This window comes from Salvelinus alpinus, chromosome 6 (genome assembly GCF_045679555.1).
Source record: "Salvelinus alpinus chromosome 6, SLU_Salpinus.1, whole genome shotgun sequence".
Taxonomy (NCBI): Eukaryota; Metazoa; Chordata; class Actinopteri; order Salmoniformes; family Salmonidae; genus Salvelinus; species Salvelinus alpinus.
Window position 1 is genome coordinate 78,538,152 of NC_092091.1, and position 24,042 is coordinate 78,562,193.

The following is a 24,042-nucleotide window of genomic DNA, read 5'->3' on the forward strand; positions in this document are numbered from 1 at the left end:
CAGCCATTAATTTCAGTGTAGCCTTGCTTCAGCGCACGCTGTATTGCGCAGTAAAGTTAATTTTAAAAATGTAATTCAGCGATTGCATTAAGAACTAATTTGTCTTTCAATTGCTGTCCAACCTGTATTTTTTTAGTCAAGTTTATGAATAGTTTTATATAAAAATAGGAGTCTTTCCAAGATGGCGCCGGCCCGATTGCTTGAGTAGTTGGACACTATTTTCATTGTATAAGTACGATTTGTGCCGCTTAATATGCACATTTTCGAACAAACTCTATATGCATTGTGTAATATGATGTTACAGGACTGTCATCTGAAGAATTCTGAGAAGGTTAGTGAAAAAATTTATATATTTTGGTGGTGATAACGTTATCGCTCTTTTTGCCTTGAATCAATGCTGGGGTGATGTTAGCTCATGTGGTATGCTAATATAACGATATATTGTGTTTTCGCTGTAAAACACTTAGAAAATCTGAAATATTGTCTGGATTCACAAGATCTGTGTCTTTCAATTGCTGTACGCTGTGTATTTTTAACTTCTCACGAGTCACCAACCCTGATCCGGTAGCACCCCCCAACTCACCCCACTGATTAGCACAGCTAGCATAGCGTCACAAGTAACTTGTAGCATCTAAATATCATTAAATCACAAGTCCAAGACACCAGATGAAAGATACAGGTCTTGTGAATAAAGCCACCATTTCAGATTTTTAAAATGTTTTACAGGGAAGACAGAATATGTAAATCTATTAGCTAACCACGTTAGCGGAGGACACAATATTTTTACCAGGCAGATTCGGCTAGGCGCCCACGTCCAGTTCACATGCACAACAGATATGATATAAAATCGTAAATTGGGTCTTACTATGGCTGATCTTTCATCAGAATGTTGATCAAAGTGTCCTTTGTCAAGATGAGTTGTTGGTTCCGTTCAGAAATGTTCCTTTCCCACTCCATTTAGCACAGGTACCGGTCGAGTGGCACGGATTTCTCAAACGTAAATACAATCCGACGACGGAACACCGCAAAACTCCCGGAAAAATTCAAATAATCTGATTAAACTATATTGAAAAAACATACATTACGATGATATGGTCACATGTATCAAACAAAATTCGACACGGAGATAGTTTGCATACATAACGCCAGCAAAACAGTACACCAACGCAGCTCAAATTCGAGCATTCAGAAATCCGGAAAATGTCGGTCACGCCAAAGAAATGGGTCCTATTTCACGTCAGTCCCAGATAAACAAAGAATTTCTCCTCTGACGTCCTCTTGACAACCAGAGGAAGGCGAATGAGGTGTGTTTCTGGTCATAGGGGGCACGACCATATATAGGCAGAGCTTTGAAGCCAGCATAACACATCTTGATTTTATGTTCTTGGTCATGGAAAGTGCTGTGGAATGACTTCTGTATCACTCAGAGACAAAATTGAAACGGTTTTAGAAACTAGGGATTGTCTTCTTTCCAAAGGTATTATTTATATGCATATAGTAAGAGCAATAATTGAATAAGAGGCAGTTTAATCTGTAGAGCAAATTATGCTAATGCGAAAATATTACCCCCTGTATTCTCAAGATTAAGAATTGTTTTATGATGAGTAATTAGGTATTTGACGTTGGTGTCTGTAAATATTATGGCTGCTTTCGGTGCAATTTCTGATTGTAGCTGAAATGTAAACTATGATTTATACCTGAAATATGCAAATAAAATAAAAAAACATATGCTATACAATAAATATGTTATCAGACTGTCATCTGATAAAGTTGTTTCTTTGTTAGTGGCTATTTATATCTTTATTTGGTCGAATTGGTGATAGCTACTGATGGAGTAAAAAATGGTGGAGTGAGAAAAATGGTGTCTTTTGCTAACGTGGTTAGCTAATAGATTTACATATTGTGTCTTCCCTGTAAAACATTTTAAAAATCAGAAATGATGTCTGGATTCACAAGAAGTGTATCTTTCATCTGGTGTCTTGGACTTGTGATTTAATGATATTTAGATGCTAGTATTTACTTGTGACGCTATGCTAGGCTATGCTAGTCAGCTTTTTTACTGATGGGGGTGCTCCCGGATCCGGGTTTGGGAGGAACTAGAAGTTAACCCCTGCACTGTTAGTCACATTGTCCATATGTGGTCAGTCCTCCATCTGGAGAGCTCCTGGCTGTGCAGGCTTTGATCCAGCCCTGAAACACCCAAGTCTGCTAATCAAGGTCCTGTTGAGCAGCTGATATTTAGGTTCCTATGTGGTTACACCAGGGCTTGAACAAAATAATGCTTACCCTGTAGCTATCCTGGAGGATGGTTGCCACCCTTGACATAAAATATTGCATCATTACAACCAAATACTTTTGTCTTTAAACAATGATCCCTTCATTCAATGAATTAGGGCTCAAATGGATACGGTTGGCTACTTCAAAGCAAGTTCTCTACTAGACATGTTCATATACACTATAAAGCTCAAATATTCATGTTACAGGAGAGATCTATGCACAGCAGGTTATTTGTCAATTAGGCTATTAGAATATTTTTTACATTGTTGCAATTATATGGCTACTGTTTAATAGAGGGAAATCCCAGCTTTCCAAAGGTGCAGATTTATTTAGGCTCTACAGTGCCGTTAGAAAGGCGACAATGACAAAAATGTTTAGTTAGGGAGTAACTGCTACAAGTTATGTTTTGAATTGGCTCACTGGTTAGTCTGTTTTTTATACCTGCTGCTGAAATGTCTCTCTCTCTCCTCTGACAATGGCCCACTCGCACTGGCACACGCGCAGCATATACAGACACGCACTGAAGGGTCATTACAATAATGGCTGAAATGTAGATTTTTAAGTGATTGATCATATTTACAAAAGTGTGCCTTTATGAATTACATTAACAAAATGAGTAAACTAATTTTCACGACTTTTCAAGATCTTACAATCCCTCATTTGACAACTTGGAACAGCACATCATGCACATTCAGGCTGGCACAGTTTCTATCTGCACAAGCTGGAAGAGCCTACTGTCAAACAAAGATTCACAGACTAGCAGCAAATAAACTTCAACAAAGCGGAATCAGGAAATAAATGCCCACTCTCCATTGCTATTCAATGCAGATCGCACCTTAATTCTGCTTTGTTCAATCTTTTTTGCCTTTGTGTGTGAATCTGGGCTGGCAATAGGCTACTTTGTTTTATAGAGGAGCTGGTACGCAATTCCCCCAAAAATTGGAGTGTCGGTAAGGTGCTCCGGACTGCTCCGGCACAAGTCAAGCACTGCTTATAGATGATTTGAACATGTGTGAAAAATGCTAATATCAGTCCCATGACTTGAAAGGGATTAGTGCCGCAAATGCTAATACATTAGCATGTGGTAACACTGCCAGGGAAACAAAACCAACAGCATGGGTTGCTGTCATACCTTCTCCATAGACTGCTTACAGGGTATGGAAACCAATACGCCATGTTGTAATTTGGGTGAACTTTCCCATTAATGTCCAATAGAGTACAGGCATTGAGATCTTTGACATTTGCAATCTACATGATCTGATATGACTTTGCAAAATCTGCTAATCAAATATTAGATTTAACATAAGATTAATGATGCAACAAAGTGTGTTAAGAATCACACAAAAAAAGTTAGCGGTGCAGTCCCAAAATACTTAAATACTTTTTCTTTAAGAACCTGGGTGTCACAGTAGTACTGGTTGCTGGTCAGACTGGACTTCCCAGCATTGAGCTTACAGACATCACAGACCATCTCTTCTGGCCTGATGACGCTAAGCGGAAGACAATCACACACATTAAAACTTAAACATTAAAACATATTAAAACATTAAAAAACAAATGTTCTTGTCCGATTTACACAGTTAGTTTCAATTTATACAAGAAACATACAATCTATACATTTATACAACGGGTCGGTCTAATCCTGAATGCTGATTGGTTAAAACCGCATTCCAGATGGTGTCTATTCCACAAGTTACCACCGGCTAAATCTATTATGTTAAAATGCCTATTTACTCTGTTCCATATGACTGCCCAATCCACTGTCTCATCACTGTCTGATCTCCACTATAAAAGCATCTAGATATTATCTCACATTTATTTTAGACAAACATTTAGTTTTCAACATTATAGATTTGTATAAACCTTGCTGTCTGTCTCTTCGACATTTCCAACATTGTTTCAATATTCAAATTCGATCTCTAGATGTCCCATAGTAATGAACGTGTCGAAAGTTGGGGATGAGACTGACAAGCAGGCAGCTTTTCTCAGCCAGTCAAATTCATGAATCAGTATCTTTATGCATAAACACAAAGAGCTATCAATAGAAAACAGGTGAAACTAAATAAAGTCCAGCAAGTTTGCTGTCATTCCAGCTTCAGTTTGAAGTGATTGTGTTAGCTGTGTTGTTGGCTAGGTCCTCTGAACAACAGTGTCCTGACGAGAGAGCGAAATTGCGTATCATTAGCTCATTGTTATGGATGTATACAAATAAATGTCACAAGAAAATAGCTTAACCTCTTGACGCTAGGGGTCAGATTTTTTATTTTTATTTTTTAAAATAACGTTCCCAAGGTAAACGGACTATTTCTCAGGTCCAGATCGTAGAATATGCATATAATTTACAGATTAGGATAGAAAACACTCCAAAGTTTCCAAAACTGTCAAAATATAACCTGAGAAAATCTAACCCGGACGTGATTTTAAAAAAAGATCTATATCTGTGTTTCCTGGCCCGTCTTTCTTCCATTTAAAGGGGTATCAACCAGATTCCTTTTCCAATGGCTTCCTCAGGCTGTGACCAGGCTTTAGACATAGTTTCAGGCTTTTATTTTGAAAAATGTAGTAGTCAGGTGTCCTCTGAATAGTTCCTGCGCGCGAGAGGGTAGCTCTCCATTTTCTTTTTCGCTCTTATTGAATAGGTTACGGTCCGGTTGAAATATTATCGATTATGTTTGTTAAAAACAACCTGATGATTGATTATAAAAAACATTTGACATGTTTCTACGACCATTACGGATACTTTTTGGAATTTGTCGAACGGAACGAGGCTTTGGTTTTCTGAACATAACACGCAACCCAAATGGCGTTTTTTTGTTATAAAAGTAATATTTATCGAACAAAAATAACATTTGTTGTGTAACTGGGAGTCTCGTGAGTGCAAACATCCGAAGATTATCAAAGGTAAGCGATTCATTTTATTGCTATTCTGACTTTCGTGGCCAAGCTAACCAAGCTAATATAAGGCTAACTGTTCTAGCATTGATTGATACATTCACAAAAGCTTAGATTGCTTTCGTTGCAAAGCATATTTTCAAAAATCTGACACGATAGGTGGATTAACAACAAGCTAAGCTACGTTTTGGTATATTTCACTTGTGATTGCATGATTATAAATATTTTTTGTAATATTTTTGAATCTGATACGTTTGGGAATTTTCTTCTGCCTTTCAGCACCGGAACGAGGCTGTAGTTTTCTGAACATTGATTGATACACTCACAAAAGCTTGGATTTCTTTCACCACACGATAGGTGGATTAACAACAAGCTATGCTGTGTTTTGGTATATTTCACTTGTGATTGCATGATTATAAATATTTTTAGTAATACACTGCTCAAAAAAATAAAGGGAACACTTAAACAACACAATATAACTCCAAGTCAATCACACTTCTGTGAAATCAAACTGTCCACTTAGGAAGCAACACTAATTGACAATAAATTTCACATGCTGTTGTGCAAATGTTGTGCAAGACACCCCCAATAAAGGAATGGTTCTGCAGGTGGTGACCACAGACCACTTCTCAGTTCCTATGCTTCCTTGCTGATGTTTTGGTCACTTTTGAATGCTGGCGGTGCTTTCACTCTTGTGGTAGCATGAGACAGAGTCTACAACCCACACAAGTGGCTCAGGTAGTGCAGTTCATCCAGGATGGCACATCAATGCGAGCTGTGGCAAAAAGGTTTGCTGTGTCTGTCAGCGTAGTGTCCAGAGCATGGAAACGCTACCAGGAGACAGGCCAGTACATCAGGAGACGTGGAGGAGGCCGTAAGAGGGCAACAACCCAGCAGCAGGACCGCTACCTCCGCCTTTGAGCAGGAGGAGCACTGCCAGAGCCCTGCAAAATGACCTCCAGCAGGCCACAAATGTGCATGTGTCTGCTCAAACGGTCAGAAACAGACTCCATGAGGGTGGTATGAGGGCCCGACGTCCACAGGTGGGGGTTGTGCTTACAGCCCAACACCATCGGCCACAACCCGAGCATTGTCACTTAAGTTATTCATGTACAATATGTCAGAAAACTCTGCATTGGTTGTACTGTTTTACCTTTCATCCACTAATTGTATGTCGCTCTAGATAAGAGTGTCTGCTAAATGTGTCACGCCCTGATCTGTTTCACCTGTCTTGTGATTGTCCCCACCCCCTCCAGGTGTCGCTTATTTTCCCCAGTTTATATATTCCTGTGCTTCCTGTCTCTCTGTGTCAGTTCGTCTTGTATGTTTTCAAGTCAACCAGCGTGTTTTTTCCCGTGCTCCTGTTTTCTATTCTCTTTTTCTAGAACTCCCGGTTTTGACCCTTGCCTGTTTTTCCGGACTCCGTACCCGCCTGCCTGTCCCTTCTGCCTGCCCTGACTTCGAGCCTGCCTGCCACTCTGTACCTCTTGGACTCAGATCTGGTTTTGACCTTTGCCTGTCCACGACCATTCTCTTGCCAACTCCTTTTGGATTTAATGAACAACAAAGACTCTAACCATCTGCCTACTGTGTCTGCATCTGGGTATTGGGTAACGGGCGGCAGCGTAGCCTAGTGGTTAAAGCGTTGGACTAGTAACTGAAAGGTTGCAAGATTGAATCCCCGAGCTGACAAGGTACATATCTGTCATTCTGCCCCTGAACAAGGCAGTTAACCCACTGTTCCTAGTCCGTAATTGAAAATAAGATTTTGTTCTTAACTGACTTGCCTAGTTAAATAAAGGTAAAATAAATCAATAAAAATCAATTTGTTCCCTTATAGTACTGACTGGCCATGACAGACCCAGCAGACTTGGACCAGCTCCGCCACGCTCTCTCCCTGCAGGGAGCCACCATTAGGAGACATGAGGAGCTGTTACAGGACCTTCTGGAAGGGCTCTGTTCCTTGACGGAATGCTACGACCAAGGGTTTAAGGCTATCATGGAACAAATCAGGGAGTTAGCTCAGAGGCCAGCCTGCCACCTCTGAGAAACCCAAGCACCCAGTAATTTTTCCCTATTAGTGGTGAGCTGTTGTAGCCTACCCGGCTCCCCGAGAACCCCGCTTACCTCCTCTGGAGAGATATTCTGGGGATCCTGGTACCTGACGGGGTTTTCTTTCTCAGTGCTTTCTTATTTTTGAGCTACAGCCATCTTCGTTTCCTTCAGACCGATCTAAGATAGCGTATGTTATTACGCTAATGTCGGGAAGGGCGCTCTCCTGGGCTACGGCACTTTGGGAACAACAATCTGCAATTTGTTGTCATCTGGAGGATTTCATGGCAGAAGTGAGGAAGGTATTCGATTCTCCGGTATCCGGGAGAGAGGCTTCTTGAATTACGTCAAAACTCCCGTAGTGTGGCAGACTACATGGTTGATTTTCTTTTTCGCAAGTTGGCTGCGAGAGTGCCTGGAATTCGGAATCTCTTTTCGATACATTTCTTCACAGATTATCTGAGGTGGTAAAAGATGAGCTAGCTGCTCGGGAATTACCGGTGGACGTCGACTCCCTCATTGCCCTCACCATTAGAATTGATGGACGTCTAAGGGAACGCGGTCTGAGGTCTGGTCTCGGGCACACTCGTTCACCCGCAGTGGCTCGCTCACCTCCGAGGGAACCCGGAAGCCACCCGAGCTCCCTCGAGAATCATCGACGATGGGTGAGTCAGATACACCAGAACCTATGCAACTGTGAAGAGCTAGATTATCGCCTAGGGAACGTTCACATAGGCTAAGCTCCAACAGTTGTCTGTGTTGTGGTGCTGCGGGGCATTTCATTGATACCTGTCCAGTGAGGAGACCTAAATCATTAGTAGGTACAAGTACACTGGAGAGCCAGACTGGGAATTCTCTAATTACTGTTACCTGTACCCCTTTCGCTGTTATTCTGCTGTGGGGAGACCAGTCAAAGTCTTTTCGGGTGCTCATTGACTCTGGGGCTGATGAGAGTTTCATGGACGCTACCCTGGTATCAGAACTAGGTATTCCCACTCAACTCTTTTCCGTTCCCATGGAGGCCAGAGCACTGGACAGCTGTTCCATTGGCAGAGTCACTCACAGCACAGTTCCCATTACTCTGCGGATATCTGGTAATCACAGTCTCAATACAGCTTCTTCTCATTGAGTCTCTTCACATCCCTGTTGTTTTGGGATTTTCTTGGCTCCAGAAGCACAATCCCAATATTGAGTGGACCACGGGTTCAATCCTGGGATGGAGCCCGTTCTGTTATTCACAATGCCTAAAGGCGGCGCAGCCATCCCCTGACCGTCTGCCTCCTGGGTTAAATACGGCCACGGATCTCTCTGCCGTTCCCACAGAGTATCATGACCTCCGGGAGGTTTTCAGTAAGGCTCTTGCTACCTCCCTTCCTCCACATCGTCCTCACGATTTTGTGATTGAACTCTTCCCAGGCACCGCACCGCCTTGAGGCCGGATTTATTCCCTGTCTGGCTCCGAGACCAAGGCCATGGAGGAGTACATTGATAACTCTCTGGCGGCTGGAAGCATTCGCCCTTCAGCCTCTCCCGCCGGCACAGGGTTATTTTTTGTGGGAAAAAAGGACAAGACCCTGCGTCCATGGATTGATTACAAGGGTCTTAATGACATCACGATCAAGAACCGGTACCCGCTACCACTCCTCTCCTCGGCTTTCGAACCTCTCCAGGGGGCAACCATCTTTTCTAAACTGGACCTCCGGAATGCCTACCACCTTGTTCGGATACGCAAAGGAGATGAGTGGAAGACGGCTTTCAGCACAGCAAGTGGACACTATGAGTACCTGGTCATGCCGTTTGGACTCACTAACGCTCCTGCTGTCTTCCAGGCCCTGGTCAAGGATGTGCTCCGGGACATGTTGAATCGGTTTGTTTTTGCATACCTCGATGACATCCTAGTTTTCTTCCGTTCTGCCCAGGAACACGTTCTCCACGTTCGACAAGTCCTTCAGCGCCTTCTGGAGAACCAGTTGTTTGTTGAAGCGGAGAAGTGCGAGTTCCACCGCTCCGCAATCACGTTTCTGGGATACATCATCTCTGAAGGGAATGTTCAGATGGATCCAGAAAAAGTGAGAGCGGTGGTGGATTGGCCCCAACCCACGTCCAGGGTGCAGGCACAACGGTTTCTGGGGTTTGCAAATTTTTACAGCCGTTTCATTCGGGGGTACAGCAACCTGGCAGCTCCCCTCTCTGCACTCACCTCTCCCAAGGTACCGTTCGCATGGTCCCTAGCATCAAACAAGGCTTTTGTGGATTTGAAGCAACGATTCACTACTGCCCCATCCTCATCCATCCAGATCTGACCTGTCAGTTTGTGGTGGAGGTTGACGCTTCCGACGTGGGAGTAGGGGCCGTTCTTTCCCAGCGATCCATCCAGGACCAAAAGCTTCATCCCTGTGCCCTCATGTCCCATCGTCTCAACTCGGCAGAGAGGAACTATGAACTCCTAGCAGTTAAGTTGGCCCTGGAGGAGTGGAGGCATTAGCTGGAAGGGGCGGAACATCCATTTTTGGTTTGGACCGACCACAAGAATTTGGAATATCTCTGCACAGCCAAGCGCCTTAACTCCAGGCAGGCCCGGTGGGCTCTATTATTCACCAGGTTTAATTTCACCATCTCCTACCGCCCAGGGTCCAAACATGTGAAGCCAGATGCCCTTTCCCACCTGTACAGTTCCACTGCCACACCCTCGGAATCAGAGACCATTCTTCCTGCCTCATGTTTGGCGGCTGCAGTTGTCTAGGGTATTGAGGCTCTGGTTCACAAAGCACAACGTTCCCAGCCGGACCCTGGGGAAGGCCCGGCTAACCGGATGTTCGTTCCTGATTTGTTCCGGTACCAAGTCCTGAAATGGGCTCACTCCTCCAGGCTTACCTGTCATCCTGGTGCTCGAGGGACTCTGGCTTTCCTCCGACAGCACTTCTGGTGGCCCACCATGGCTCCTGATGTCTCGGCCTTTGTCGCCATGTGTGTGTGTGTGTGTGTGTGTGTGTGTGTGTGTGTGTGTGTGTGTGTGTGTGTGTGTGTGTGTCTATCTGAGGGGTTCGCTGAGAAATTGACAGTTGCGGAAAAAAAACATTGTGGTGTAATCGGGAACAGAAAGAGGTCAGAGGTGGATGCCAAGTCTGAATCGAGAATAGTGTCAAGAAAAATTAAAGATGATGAATGGAAAACAGTAGCGTCAAAGAATGGAGCGAAAAAGGAAATTGCTGGGAATATGAACGATATCAAGAGAGGGGTGTTTGGCTTTAGAGATTGGGAAAAGATGAACATGGAATCAGGGACCATGTTATAAGGCCGTATCTGGCACTAGGAAATGAGCCACTGTGGTTTTATACAATATTGATTTTAGCCTGATAGAAGAAAAGAAACAGTGGTGTGAAGAAGATAATGTAGGAACAATAGTGGATCAATATATTAGTAATCAGTTTTATTATTGTCCTGTGGTGTATACAGAAGACATTAGCGGGAAGACATTAGCAGGTTGTGATTATTGTTGGATTGCAATGGATAGAGGCGGTGCAACCAAGAGTAGTAGTAATATGTTGGACATCTGCATCAATTTTGTGCAGTTAAGATCTGGAAAGTCAGAACGTCAGGATGTATGGATAGAATTGATGGTACTGTTGTTGGGGTTACAAAGAAATGCTATTGAAACTCAGTTCTGTTGGATTCCGACTCACACAGGAGTTAATGGAAAATATGTAGTAGATACAATAGAAAGAAAAAACAGTGAAAAATAATATTGCGGATATACAGGTGCAGTTGTCTAGAGGGGATATTAAAACATTGATTCAGAAACATGGGTTAGATTGTTGGCAGAGACAATGGGATGAAAGTAGTAAAGGCAGACATGTTTATAGTATTATTCTTTTTTATTTAACCTTTATTTAACTAGTATCCTGAAGAGGGAAGTGAGACAGACTTCGCCAGTCAAGAGGAGAATAGGGATATGGTAAAACAAGACAGACTTTGGCAGTCAAGAGGAGAATAGGCATATGGTAAAACAAGACAGACTTCGCCAGTCAAGACTAAAGAAGGGCTAGTGTAAAACTAGACAGACTTCGCCGGTCAAGACTTAAGGGCTAGTGTAAAACTAGACAGACTTCGCCGGTCAAGACTTAAGGGCTAGTGTAAAACTAGATAAACTTCAACGGTCAAGACTAAAGAAGGGCTAGTGTAAAACTAGACAGACTTCGCCAGTCAAAAGGAGAGAAGAGCTACAGTAAAACTAGACAGACTTCACCTGTCAAGAGGAGAGAAGAGCTACGGTAAAACTAGACAGACTTCGCCAGTCAAGACTTAAGGGCTAGTGTAAAACTAGAGAAACTTCACCGGTCAAGAGGGGAGAAGGGCTAGTGTAAAACTATACAGACTTCACCGGTCAAAAGGAGAGAAGAACTACAGTAAAACTAGACAGACTTCGCCAGTCAAAAGGAGAGAAGAACTACAGTAAAACTAGACAGACTTCACCTGTCAAGAGGAGAGAAGAACTACAGTAAAACTAGACAGACTTCACCTGTCAAGAGGAGAGAAGAACTACAGTAAAACTAGTCAGACTTCACCTGTCAAGAGGAGAGAAGAGCTACAGTAAAACTAGACAGACTTCACCTGTCAAGAGGAGAGAAGAGCTACAGTAAAACTAGACAGACTTCACCTGTCAAGAGGAGAGAAGAGCTACAGTAAAACTAGACAGACTTCACCTGTCAAGAGGAGAGAAGAGCTACAGTAAAACTAGACAGACTTCACCTGTCAAGAGGAGAGAAGAACTACAGTAAAACTAGACAGACTTCACCTGTCAAGAGGAGAGAAGAGCTACAGTAAAACTAGACAGACTTCACCTGTCAAGAGGAGAGAAGAGCTACAGTAAAACTAGACAGACTTCACCTGTCAAGAGGAGAGAAGAGCTACAGTAAAACTAGACAGACTTCACCTGTCAAGAGGAGAGAAGAACTACAGTAAAACTAGTCAGACTTCACCTGTCAAGAGGAGAGAAGAGCTACAGTAAAACTAGACAGACTTCACCTGTCAAGAGGAGAGAAGAGCTACAGTAAAACTAGACAGACTTCACCTGTCAAGAGGAGAGAAGAGCTACAGTAAAACTAGACAGACTTCACCTGTCAAGAGGAGAGAAGAGCTACAGTAAAACTAGACAGACTTCACCTGTCAAGAGGAGAGAAGAGCTACAGTAAAACTAGACAGACTTCACCTGTCAAGAGGAGAGAAGAGCTACAGTAAAACTAGACAGACTTCACCTGTCAAGAGGAGAGAAGAGCTACAGTAAAACTAGACAGACTTCACCTGTCAAGAGGAGAGAAGAGCTACAGTAAAACTTGACAGACTTCACCTGTCAAGAGGAGAGAAGAGCTACAGTAAAACTAGACAGACTTCACCAGTCAAAAGGAGAGAAGAGCTACAGTAAAACTAGACAGACTTCCCCTGTCAAGAGGAGAGAAAAGCTACAGTAAAACTAGACAGACTTCGCCAGTCAAGAGGAGAGAAGAGCTACAGTAAAACTAGACAGACTTCACTTGTCAAGAGGAGAGAAGAGCTACAGTAAATCTAGACAGACTTCACCTGTCAAGAGGAGAGAAGAGCTACAGTAAAACTAGTCAGACTTCTCCAGTCAAAAGGAGAGAAGAGCTACAGTAGAACTAGACAGACTTCACCTGTCAAGAGGAGAGAAGAGCTACGGTAAAACAAGACAGACTTCACCTGTCAAAAGGAGAGAAGAGCTACAGTAAAACTAGACAGACTTCACCGGTCAAGACTAAAGAAGAGCTACAGTAAAACTAGACAGACTTCACCTGTCAAAAGGAGAGAAGAGTGAAAAAGGATATTCATAAACGAAAAGAACATTGATGCATATAATTACACTAACCATTCTTTCTTTATTTTGCTAAAATTCATTTAAACTGTGTTTGTATAAGTAAAATTGAGTTGATGTATAATTCTTGCCCTGGAGTAAGGGCGTCTCACCTGTTCTGTAAGGTCTAAGGGGTTACTCAGTCCTGCTAGTACACACACTCTCTCTCTCTTCAGGTTGTCACTGTGATAGCTAAACATCCTGAAGCCTTCCTCACTACACCTAGTCACGCTGTACAGAATAGTCATGGCGGCGAGTTGTGTTGAGGGCAGGGACCAAGATCGTTTTGCTATCTCTGTCATTCCGGGCCAATAGTATTGAGAAGAACCCATACAAGGCGGGCTAGCTTACCTCCTGTTACACTTTTCTTTTGGAGCAGAGTTCTCCTCCTCGTCCTCCTCATCTGACTGGTGACTCTTTGCTGATGAATAACTCGAAGTTGGTGACTCTGCTCTCTCCAGATGGACACTGAAAGTACAGCAATGAAAAACTTTGAGGATTGGAAGCATCAAAAGTCAACCAGCTCCAAAAAAAAGTACCGGGAGAGCGAAATTAAGTTCAACCACAGAGTGGAGGCTACCCGTAGGGCAGGCTATGGTCAGTCACGAGAATGGATCTTGTCTCTAAACCCAAAGTTACAGCTGCAACTTGGGTGCATTTTAGTTTTAAGCCAAACGAGAAAGGAGAGCCTCAGAATCTTGATGAGGCATTTTGCCGTTAATACTGGAGGATTGTTTTTACAAAATCTGGAAAAAAGACCAATCTAAGACATCTGTGACTACGACACCCTGATATATTTTCAAAGCTTATCGTCTATGTCTTGGAGGTGGAGATGACCAAAATGCAGGTGTGAAGAGGTGTGTCAAGGATTACGTGTATTCTGCCTTTGGCTTAATTTCTTTCGAATTTTACACCCCTGGACAGGACGCTATCGTCTATCGCAGGGTCTTACTCCAAATCTATCTCCTTATTAATGCTGAGTGCCAAGCACAGACAAATCAGGTCCCATTTTTACAGTTTTTTGTATAACTAGGCCGGGGATCAAACTTCCAACCTTCCAACTTTGACATAAGCCACCAGTAATGCAATGCAACTTAATGCACAATTTGATAATAATTATTATAATGGAGAACTGGATTGTGCATAACCCAAATATATTTCTATCTACACATACAGTATATTTCACTACATATATTTTTCTAGCAGCTGTAGGTACACGTGTAGCAGCTGGATACACAGTGGTGTCCGGAATTATTGGATCCCTTGATAAAGATTAAAATAAATAATACTAATACTGAGCTATATTGTATTTTTGTAATCATTTTTTTTATTATACAATTGCTCAGATACAGATTTTGTTAAAAAGTTATTTTAAAAATCTCAAGATAGGTGAAAAAATGATTGGATCCCTGTTTTCAACACTCCAGTACCCTCCCTTTGTGAGGATAATGACACTGAGCCTTTTTCTTAAATGTTTTCTGAGATTGGAGAACACATTGGAAGGGATCTTAGACCATTCCTCCATACAGAATATTTCCTTATCATTGATATCCTTCATCTACGGTGCTTATAGACTGCCCTTTTCAATTCAAACCATAGGTTTTCAATGGGGTTCAAGTCTGGAGACTGAGATGCCCACCGCAAAATGTTGATTTTGTGGTCAATTAACCATTTTGTTGGGGATTTTGATGTGTGCTTTGAGTTATTGTCTTGCTGTAAGATCCACTTGCGGGCAAAGTTTCAGCCTCCTGGCAACAAGGTTTTGGGTTAAAGATTTCTTGATATCATAGAAAAACAGATAATAGAATATACAGTGGCCAGTTTGGTCAATGGTTCACTCCTATAGACAACGATTCATGTGGCCATGGCTTGCTATATAAAGCAGGCAGACAGGCATCAAGGCATTCCGTTACTGTTCGATTGAATGTTGGACAAACAAAAACTGTGACAAACAAAAAACATCCAGTCAGCGGCAGTCTTGTGGGTGCAAACAGCTTGTTGATAATAGAATGGCAACAAACGTGCAAGCTAACAGGCGGCGCATTACAACAGTGTTGTGCAGAACGGCTTCTCAGAAAGCACAACTCGTCGGTCCTTGTCACGGATAGGCTATTGCAGCAGATAACCACACGGTTCCAGTGGGCCAGAAGTCATTATTACTGGACAACCGAGGAGTGGAAAAACATTGCTTGGTCCAACGAATCCTGGTTCCTGTTGTGTTATTCTGATGGGAGTCAAGATTTGGCATACGCAGCATGAGTCCATTGCCCCATCTGGCCTGGTGTCAACGGAACAGGCTGTAGGTGGTGGTGTAATGATGTGGGGAATGTTTTCCTGGCACAAAATGAAAGAATTACAAAAATATATTATATGATCTCTTCAATATGTCCACAGTTTCGGCCCCACTCAAGTTCTCTGGCAGGCTATTCCAGAGGCTGGGGGTATAATAAGGCTTTGGGATAGTTAAAAGGCCAGTGCCAGAGGACACAAGGGACCTACTGGGTACATAACTTAAAAGCATGTCTGACATGTATGTGGGTGCACAATCGTGGATTGATTTAAAAACCAATAGAATAATCTTAAAATGAATTAAAAAACTCATAGGCAGCCAGTGCAGAGACCTTAAAAACGTAAACTGTAAAGTGTGCTCTCCGTCTGGTCTTGATCTTGGTTTGTACCCGTGTTGCAGCATTCTGTATGTTTTGCAGTTGACCAATGGCTTTCTTTGGTAGACCAGACAGGAGAGCATTACAGTAGTCAAGCCTGCTTGTAATAAAAGCATAGATGAGTCTCTCTGTATCAGTCTGAGAGAGAAACGGCTGCACCTTGGCAATGTTCCTCAGGTGGTAAAAAACTTTTTTTGGTCACATTCCTAATGTGTGATTTTAACCTTTATTTAACTAGGCAAGTCAGTTAAGAACAAATTCTTATTTACAATGACGACTTACCAAAAGGCAAAAGACTGGGATTAAAAATAAAAAATACATTTAAAAAAAGATATATAAATATAGGACATTTACGTCATTTAGCAGACGCTCTTATCCAGAGCGACTTACAAATTGGAAAGTTCATACATATTCATCCTGGTCTCCCCGTGGGGAATGAACCCACAACCCTGGCGTTGCAAGCGCCATGCTCTACCAACTGAGCCACACGGGACCACAGGACAAAACACACATCACGACAAAAGAGACAACACAACACTACCTAAAGAGAGACCTAAGACAACAACATAGCAAGGCAGCAACACATGACAACACAGCATGGTAGCAACATAACATGACAACAACATGGTATCAACACAACATGGTAGCAGCACAAAACATGGTACAAACATTATTGGGCACAGACAACAGCACAAAGGGCAAGAAGGTAGAGATGACAATACATCACGCAAGCAGCCACAACTGTCAATAAGAGTGTCCATGATTGAGTATTTTTTTCCATTGCTACGCAGACAATACACAACTTTACATTTATCTGGTGTTTTATCTTTATTGCCTGTGAATTCAAATGTGCGGCAAGATTCTCTCTATGATTTGGTTCAAACAATAAGTACCTCAGCCTTGTTTTGATTTAGCAGGAGGAAGTTGTGAGCCATCCAAGTATTTAAATCACTAATACAGTCTAATAATTTCTCTGTGGAGCAAAACATCCTCAGTCATCCTCTGGTAACACAGACATGTAAAGTTGTGTATTGTATGCGTAGCAGTGAAAAGCTATGCTGTGCTTTCTGATAACGCTGCCAATGGGTAATTCGGAAAGTACTCTGACCCGTTCCCTTTTCCACATTTTGTTAAGTTACAGCCTTATTCTAAAATAAATCATATTTTTTGCCCTCATCAATTTACACACAACTCCAATCAAGCGAAAACAAAGCGACAAAGCCAAAACAGGTTTTTAGAAATGTTTTCTTATTTATAGATACATTATTTATGTATATTCAGACCCTTTGCTATGAGACTCGAAATTGAGCTCAGGTGCATCCTGTTTCTATTGATCATCCTTGAGATGTTTCTACAACTTGATTGGAATTCACCTGTGGTAAATTCAATTGATTGAACATGATTTGGAAAGGCACACACCTGTCTATATAAGGTCCCACAGTTGACAATGCATGTCAGAGCAAAATCAATTGAAGGATTTGCCCGTAGAGCTCCGAGACAGGATTGTGTTGAGGCACATATCTGGGGAAGGGTACCAAAACATTTCAAGCATTGAAGGTCCCCAAGGCCTCCATAATTCTTAAATGGAAGAAGTTTGGAACAACCAAGACTCTTCCTAGAGCTGGCCGCCAGGCCAAACTGAGCAATCGGGTGAGAAGGGCCTTGGTCAGGGAGGTGACCAAGAACCTGATGTTCACTCTGACAGAGCTCCAGAGTTCCTCTTTATTTATTTCACCTTTATTTAACTAGGCAAGTCAGTTAAGAAAAATGTGTTATTTACAATTACAGCCCGGCCAAACCCTCCCTTAACCTTGACGACGCTGGGCCAATTGTGCTTATAACCCTATGGGACTCCCGATCATGGCCAGCTGTGATACAGCCTGTGATTGAACCCAAGTCTGTAGTGACACCTCTAGCACTGCGGTGCAGTGCCTTAGACCACTAGGCCACTCGATCCCTCCTCTGTGGAGATGGGAGAAACTTCCAAAAGGACAACCATCTCTGCAGCACTCCAACAATCAGAGTGGTCAGACGAAAGCCACTCCAGTTTGCCAAAAGGCACCTAAAGGACGCTCAGACCAGGAGAAACAAGATTTTCTGGTCTGATGAAACCAAGATTGAACTCTTTGGCCTGAATGCCAAGCTTCATGTCTGGAGGAAGCCTGGCACCATCCCTACGGTGAATCATGTTTTTGGCAGCATCATGCTGTGTTTTTTCAGCGGCAGGACCTGCAAGACTAGTCAGGATCGAGGGAAAATTTGAACGGAGCAAAGTACAGAGAGATCCTTGATGAAAACTTGCTTCAGAACACTCAGGGCCTCAGACTGGGGCGAAGGTTCACAGTCCCACAGGACAGCTGTGATTTACAACCTGATAGCAACCTTTTTGGACTACCAATAAATATTTTGGTGAATTATATTAATCATGCATTAAACTGCATCCATCTATTCTGACAACAATGCCTTACTGTATTTTTTGTCAAGTATAACCTATTTTTAACATTTCTTACAAAGTTGGTTTTGATGCATAAATTTGGAATTTTATATTTCTTATGATTGCCTGTTTGTTTCATATCTGCCAAGTGGTTAAAACGGTGTCAGGTCCACTTGCTAGGTAACTAGCTAACATTAGCTAATTGCTAGCTGGTTAAAGCTAACGTAAGCATTGCATGCAAGATACAATTTCTTTCATGAATTAACATCAAACATCCCAAACACTCAGAGAACATTGAACTATTAGTTTGGAGGGGATGGTAACTTGCTTACTTGAAATAAAATGTAACATTTTGTTAATTAGGAGTTTCGTTATTCTATCTTCATAGCTACCGTTTGCTAGCTGTTCTCAGCTGTCTGAAATCTCTAGTGCAATTTTACAGAAAAAGCCAATTTCCACAAAACACAATGCACAAAACCCTTTTCTATAGACTTGAATATGATAATAACAATATAATTGGTAACTCTGCTATATTCTACTGCGCATAAAGTAAGTTACCAATTATAGCTTACTACAAGCAACAACAGTATATAGACGAAATCAGTGACATCAAATTGGATAAAAATGAAATACAATGTGTTCTCACTCCTCTCTTTGAGTCACCTCTTCCTCCTTGAATACAATAGGCATTTCCATTGATTTCATTGATAGGTAACTGGGGATTGGTGACAATGGTCTCTCCAGATGGATCCTGAAAGCAACAAAAGACATTCTAGCAATTAAATCGTACATATAGGAAACATATACATGATATGCAATGCCTTCAGAATCTATGACTTTTTCAACATTTTGTTGTGTTACAGCTAAAATTGAAATGCTGAAATGTCTTGAGTGAATAAATATTCAACCCCTTTGTTATGGCAAGCCTAAATAAAATAAAGAGTAAAAATGTGCTTAACAAGTAACTTCATCATTTGTATGGACTCACTCTGTCCGCAAAAAGTGTTTAACATTTTACTAACTACGCCATCTCTGTACCCCACACATACAATTATCTGTAAGGCCTCATTTCAAGCACATAAGGTATTCAACCACAAAGACCAGGGAGGTTTTCCAATGCCTCGCAAAGAAGGGCACCTATTGGTAAATGAAAAAAATGTAACAAAGCAGAAAACTGAGGATGGATTAACCACATTGTGCCACAATACTAACCTAAATGACAGAGTGAAAATAATGAAGCCTATACCAAATATTAAAAAACATGCATCCTGTTTACAAAAAGGGACTCAAGTAATCCTGCAATATTTTTTTAACTTTTTGTCCTGAATACACAGGGGTATGTTTGGGGCAAATCCCACACAACACATCACTGAGTACCACTCTTCATATTTTCAAGCATGGTGGTGGTCGCATCATGTTATGGGTACGCTTGTCATCGGCAAGGATTAGGGAGTTATTAAGGATAAAATAAATGCAATGGAGCTTAATCACAGGCAAAATCCTCGAGGAAAACCCTGTTACCAAGATGATATAGAATGTTCCTGAGTGGCCTAATTACAGTTTTGCCTTGAAATCAGTTTGAAAATCTATGGAAAGACTTGAAAATGGCTGTCAAGCAATGATCAACAACCAGCTTGACAGAGCTTGAAGAGTTTTAAAAATAATAATGAGCAATTCAAATCCAATTGTATTTGTCACATACACCGAATACAACAGGTGTAGATCTTACCTTGAAATGCTTACTTACAAGCCCTTAACCAACTATGCAGTTCAAGAAATAGAGTTAAGAAAATATTTACAAAATAAATGAAAAGTAACACAAATTACATAACAATAACGAGACTATATACAGGGGTTACCGGTACCGAGTCATTGTGTGGGGGTACAGGTTAGTCAAGATAATTAGTACATATAGGTATGGATAAAGTGACAATGTATTGATAATAAACAGCGAGTAGCAGCAGGGTTGGGTGGGGGGGGGGTCAAAGCAAATAGTCCGGGTGGCCATTTGATTAATTGTTCATCAGTCTTATGGCTTGGGGGTAGAAGATGTTCATGAGCACTTTGGAATCTATGACTTGGGTGACAGGAGTCTTTGACAATTTTTTGGGCTTTCCTCTGACACCACCTATTATGTAGGTCCTGGATGGCAGGAAGCTTTGCCACAGTGATGTACTGGGCCGTAATCATTACTCTCTGTACTTACTTACGGTTGCCGAGCAGTTGCCATACAGGGCAGTGATGCAACCGGTCAGGATGCTCTCGATGGAGCAGCTGTAGAACTTTTTTAGGATCTGGGGACCCATGCCAAATCTTTTCAGTCTCCTGATGGGGAAAAGGTGTTGTCGTGCCCTCTTCACAACTGTCTCGGTGTGTTTGGACCATGATAGTTTGTTGGTGATGTGGACACCAAGGAACTTGAAACTATCGACCCGCTCCACTACAGCCCTGTTGATGTTAATGGGGGCCTGTCCAGCCCTCCTTTTCTTGTAGTCCACAATCAGCTCCTTTGTCTTGTTCACATTGAGGGAGAGGTTGTTGTCCTGGCACCACACAGCCAGGTCTCTGACCTGTCGTCAGCAAACTTAATGATGGTGTTGGAGTCGTGCTTGGCCACGCAGTCGTGGGTGAACAGGGAGTACAGGAGGGGCCTAAGCACGCACCCCTGAGGGTGTTGAAGATCAGCGTGGCAGATGCATTGTTGCCTACCCTTACCACTTGGGGGCGGTCCGTCAGGAAGTCCAGGATCCAGTTGCAGAGGAAGGTGTTTAGGTCAAGGGTCCTTAGCTTAGTGATGAGCTTTGTGGGCACTATGGTATTGAACGCTGAGCTATAGTCAATGAATAGCATTTTCACATAGGTGATTATTTTGTCCAGGTGGGAAAGGGCAGTGTGGAGTGCGATTGAGATTGCGTCATCTGTTGGGTGCGGTATGACAATTGGAATGGGCCTAGCGTTTTTGGGATGATGGTATTAATGTGAGCTATGACCAGCCTTTCAAAGCACTTCATCGCTACTGACGTGAGTGCTGCAAGACAATAGTTATTTAGGCAGGTAATATTGTAAAATCCAAGTGTGCAAAAGCTCAAACACTTACCCCAAAATACTTACAACTGTAATTCCTGCCAAAGGTTGAATATTTATTTATTCAAGATATCATTTTTGTTTTATTTATAATTTGAAGAAAGTTCTGTCAGAATTGTTTTTACTTCAACATTATTTTATGTAGTATTTTTTTTTGTAGATTGTTGAGAAAAAAATTGACAATGAAATCCATTTAAATTCCACCTTGTAACAACAAAATGTTAAAAAAGTTAAAGGGGTGTGAATACTTCCTGAAGTCACTGTACATGTCATACAACGTCAAGTAATAATGCATAGGTTGTATTGGTTTACCTTTCATCCATGATTTGGTCTCCATCATCAGTTGGGTCTATGCTGCTTGAATTCACTGACTGGTCACTCATAGACATATGACTAGCTGAACATAGCTGGACATGCTTCAAATTGCAGCTGTGAACATAAAAATATGCACACAAAAAAGAGTCTTTACTATTCAATTCAACGATTTGATAAAACATTGGACTGAGACTTAACTGTGAAGTGAGGTAATCAATAAAAAACGATACACAACAAATAATAATTAGAAGCACCTTAGTTCTCCGTCACTCTCCAGTGTTGTAGTGGACTCCCAGCTGGGTGTAGGAAAGTCTGTTTTATGCACATGGACACTGTGAACAGAGTAGATTTGTACTGCAGCTTAAGCTTTTGAGAACTTTCTGATAGTGATATGGTGAACACAGAGTATTAGTTTGATGGAAATGCAATGAAACTAACTGAGATACCACAGACAGCTGCGGATTTAGGTATAGGCAACATTTTGTCGGGGACGTCACGGGGAGCGATCGGTTTTCTTTTGCTCATTTGCATGTCACGTCAATGATATCATGTCACCGTGTGGAACTGTGGGTCAATTAACCTTGTCGGAGTGGGTGCTCTGATTCTACGTAGTTTGTGAGCTAGGCAGGCTATACTGCCTGGGAAGGTCTCACACTCAGAAGTACAAGATGGGGAGGGGGGCGAGGGTAGGTTGACCTCAGGTCTCCCCACTGGAAGCCCGAGGTAGGGGGTGCGGGGGAATCTATCAAATAGCGCACCTCTAACTTTGTACAGTACAAATGCAATTAGTAAGGCAATTAGTTGTGCAATTTAGTTTGTGTTTCTTGTTTTTAGTGCAATAGTGTAATAATCAAGGTCTCTTCTTTATACGTGTATTATTCTATTTGTGTATTTGTGTGATACAGGATTGGTGCAATTGAGTTTTATTTGTGTTTTTGTTAGCCATAGGGTAATAGTGTAATACTCCAATTCCCTTTTTTATTTATATGTATATACTACCATTTGTTTTTATTTGTCTTTGTTACTTCTTTTTGAAATGTATGAGTCTTTTTTTTAAATATATTTTTTATATTTATATAGTTTTAAATGTTATGATTATTTATTTGTGTTGGGGGGTCGCTGAAGGGGAGGTTCGCCCAGGGAGCCATACAAGCTAGAACCGCCACCTACTACAGGGGTTACACTGGAGACAGCATACATTTGAAATTGAAACAATGCAGATCCACCATCTACAAATTTGAAATGTAATCTATTATATATTGATAAAATAATGCCAGTAATTACTATATAATGAACAGTCATCCTGATACTATAACTAATATGATGAAAAGTGCTACACATGTTCAGTTGGACACACACACCACAGACACACAACTACCTCATGTGAGGGTCCATGATCTCATCAAGATCCTTGTATGGTGACCCATCCTTCTGTCTTTCTTTAGGGATGTCTCCACCCTCAGCTCCCTGATGATAACTCATTAGAACTCTCAGAGTCCTGAAGAGGACTGGTCCATATCAATCTGTAAATAACACAAGTCCCAGAAATTGATACAACCTTTTAGACACAAAACACTGCTGCTTTGCTATAACCACTGTGACAAATGCATTGGTAAAACATACAATAGACAGTGTGATGTCACTCTTCATAATGTATTATCTTATGTTTATAAAAATGGAGGTCGGGCGTCTGATATTGTTTGTTGGACTTTACTGAAAGCATTCTACATACAGTAGATACATAGTAGAGAAACAACTCTGCCAAGAAACTCCTCTATTTGCCTACTCAACCATTCAACCACTTATCGGTTTCTGGGTTATGGAGGAAAGGAGGACGGAGGAGTCGAGGAGAGGACTGACTTTTGCCCAATTGAAAATATTTTGACATACAGTACATTCATAACGTATTCAGACCCCTTGACTTTTTCCACATTTTGTTATGTTACAGCCTTACTCTAAAATGCATTAAATAATTTGTTTTCCTCATCAATCTACACACAATACCCCATCATGACAAAGCGAAAACAAGTTTTTAGAAATGTTTGCACATTTCTATTTTTTTTTTAACAGAAATACCAGAAATGTACATAAGTATTCAGACCCTTCGCTATGAGACTCGAAATTGAGCTCAGGTGCATCCTGTTTCTATTGATCATCCTTGAGGTGTTTCTACAACTTGATTGGAGTCCATATGTGGTAACTTCAATTGATTGTACATGATTTGGAAAGGCACACACCCCTGTCTACATAAGGTCCCACAGTTGACAGTGCATGTCAGAGCAAAATCCATCCAAGCCATGAGGTTGAAGGAATTGTCCATAGAGCTCTGAGACAGGATTGTGTCGAGGCACAGATCTGAGGAAGGGTACCAAAATATTTCTGCAGCATTGAATATCCCCAAGAACACACAGGCCTCCATAATTCTTAAATTGGCCAAACTGAGCCATCGGGGGAAA

General features: G+C 41.7%; 2 protein-coding genes across 4 annotated transcripts in view; both read right to left on the minus strand.

Annotated features, from left to right (window-relative positions):
- The window catches only part of LOC139579458 (up-regulator of cell proliferation-like), a 584,460-nt gene that overhangs the window by 381,567 nt on the left and 178,851 nt on the right, over positions 1–24,042 (minus strand). The window lies entirely within an intron of this gene.
- On the minus strand, positions 1,994–23,094 carry LOC139579470 (uncharacterized). The gene is made up of 6 exons (XM_071408174.1): positions 22,965–23,094; positions 21,841–21,918; positions 21,584–21,700; positions 18,834–18,938; positions 13,439–13,555; positions 1,994–3,767 (listed from the first exon to the last, which is right to left on the minus strand). The coding sequence occupies exons 1-6, from the start codon at positions 23,066–23,068 to the stop codon at positions 3,614–3,616; spliced, it is 675 nt and encodes a 224-aa protein (XP_071264275.1). The 5' UTR covers positions 23,069–23,094; the 3' UTR covers positions 1,994–3,613.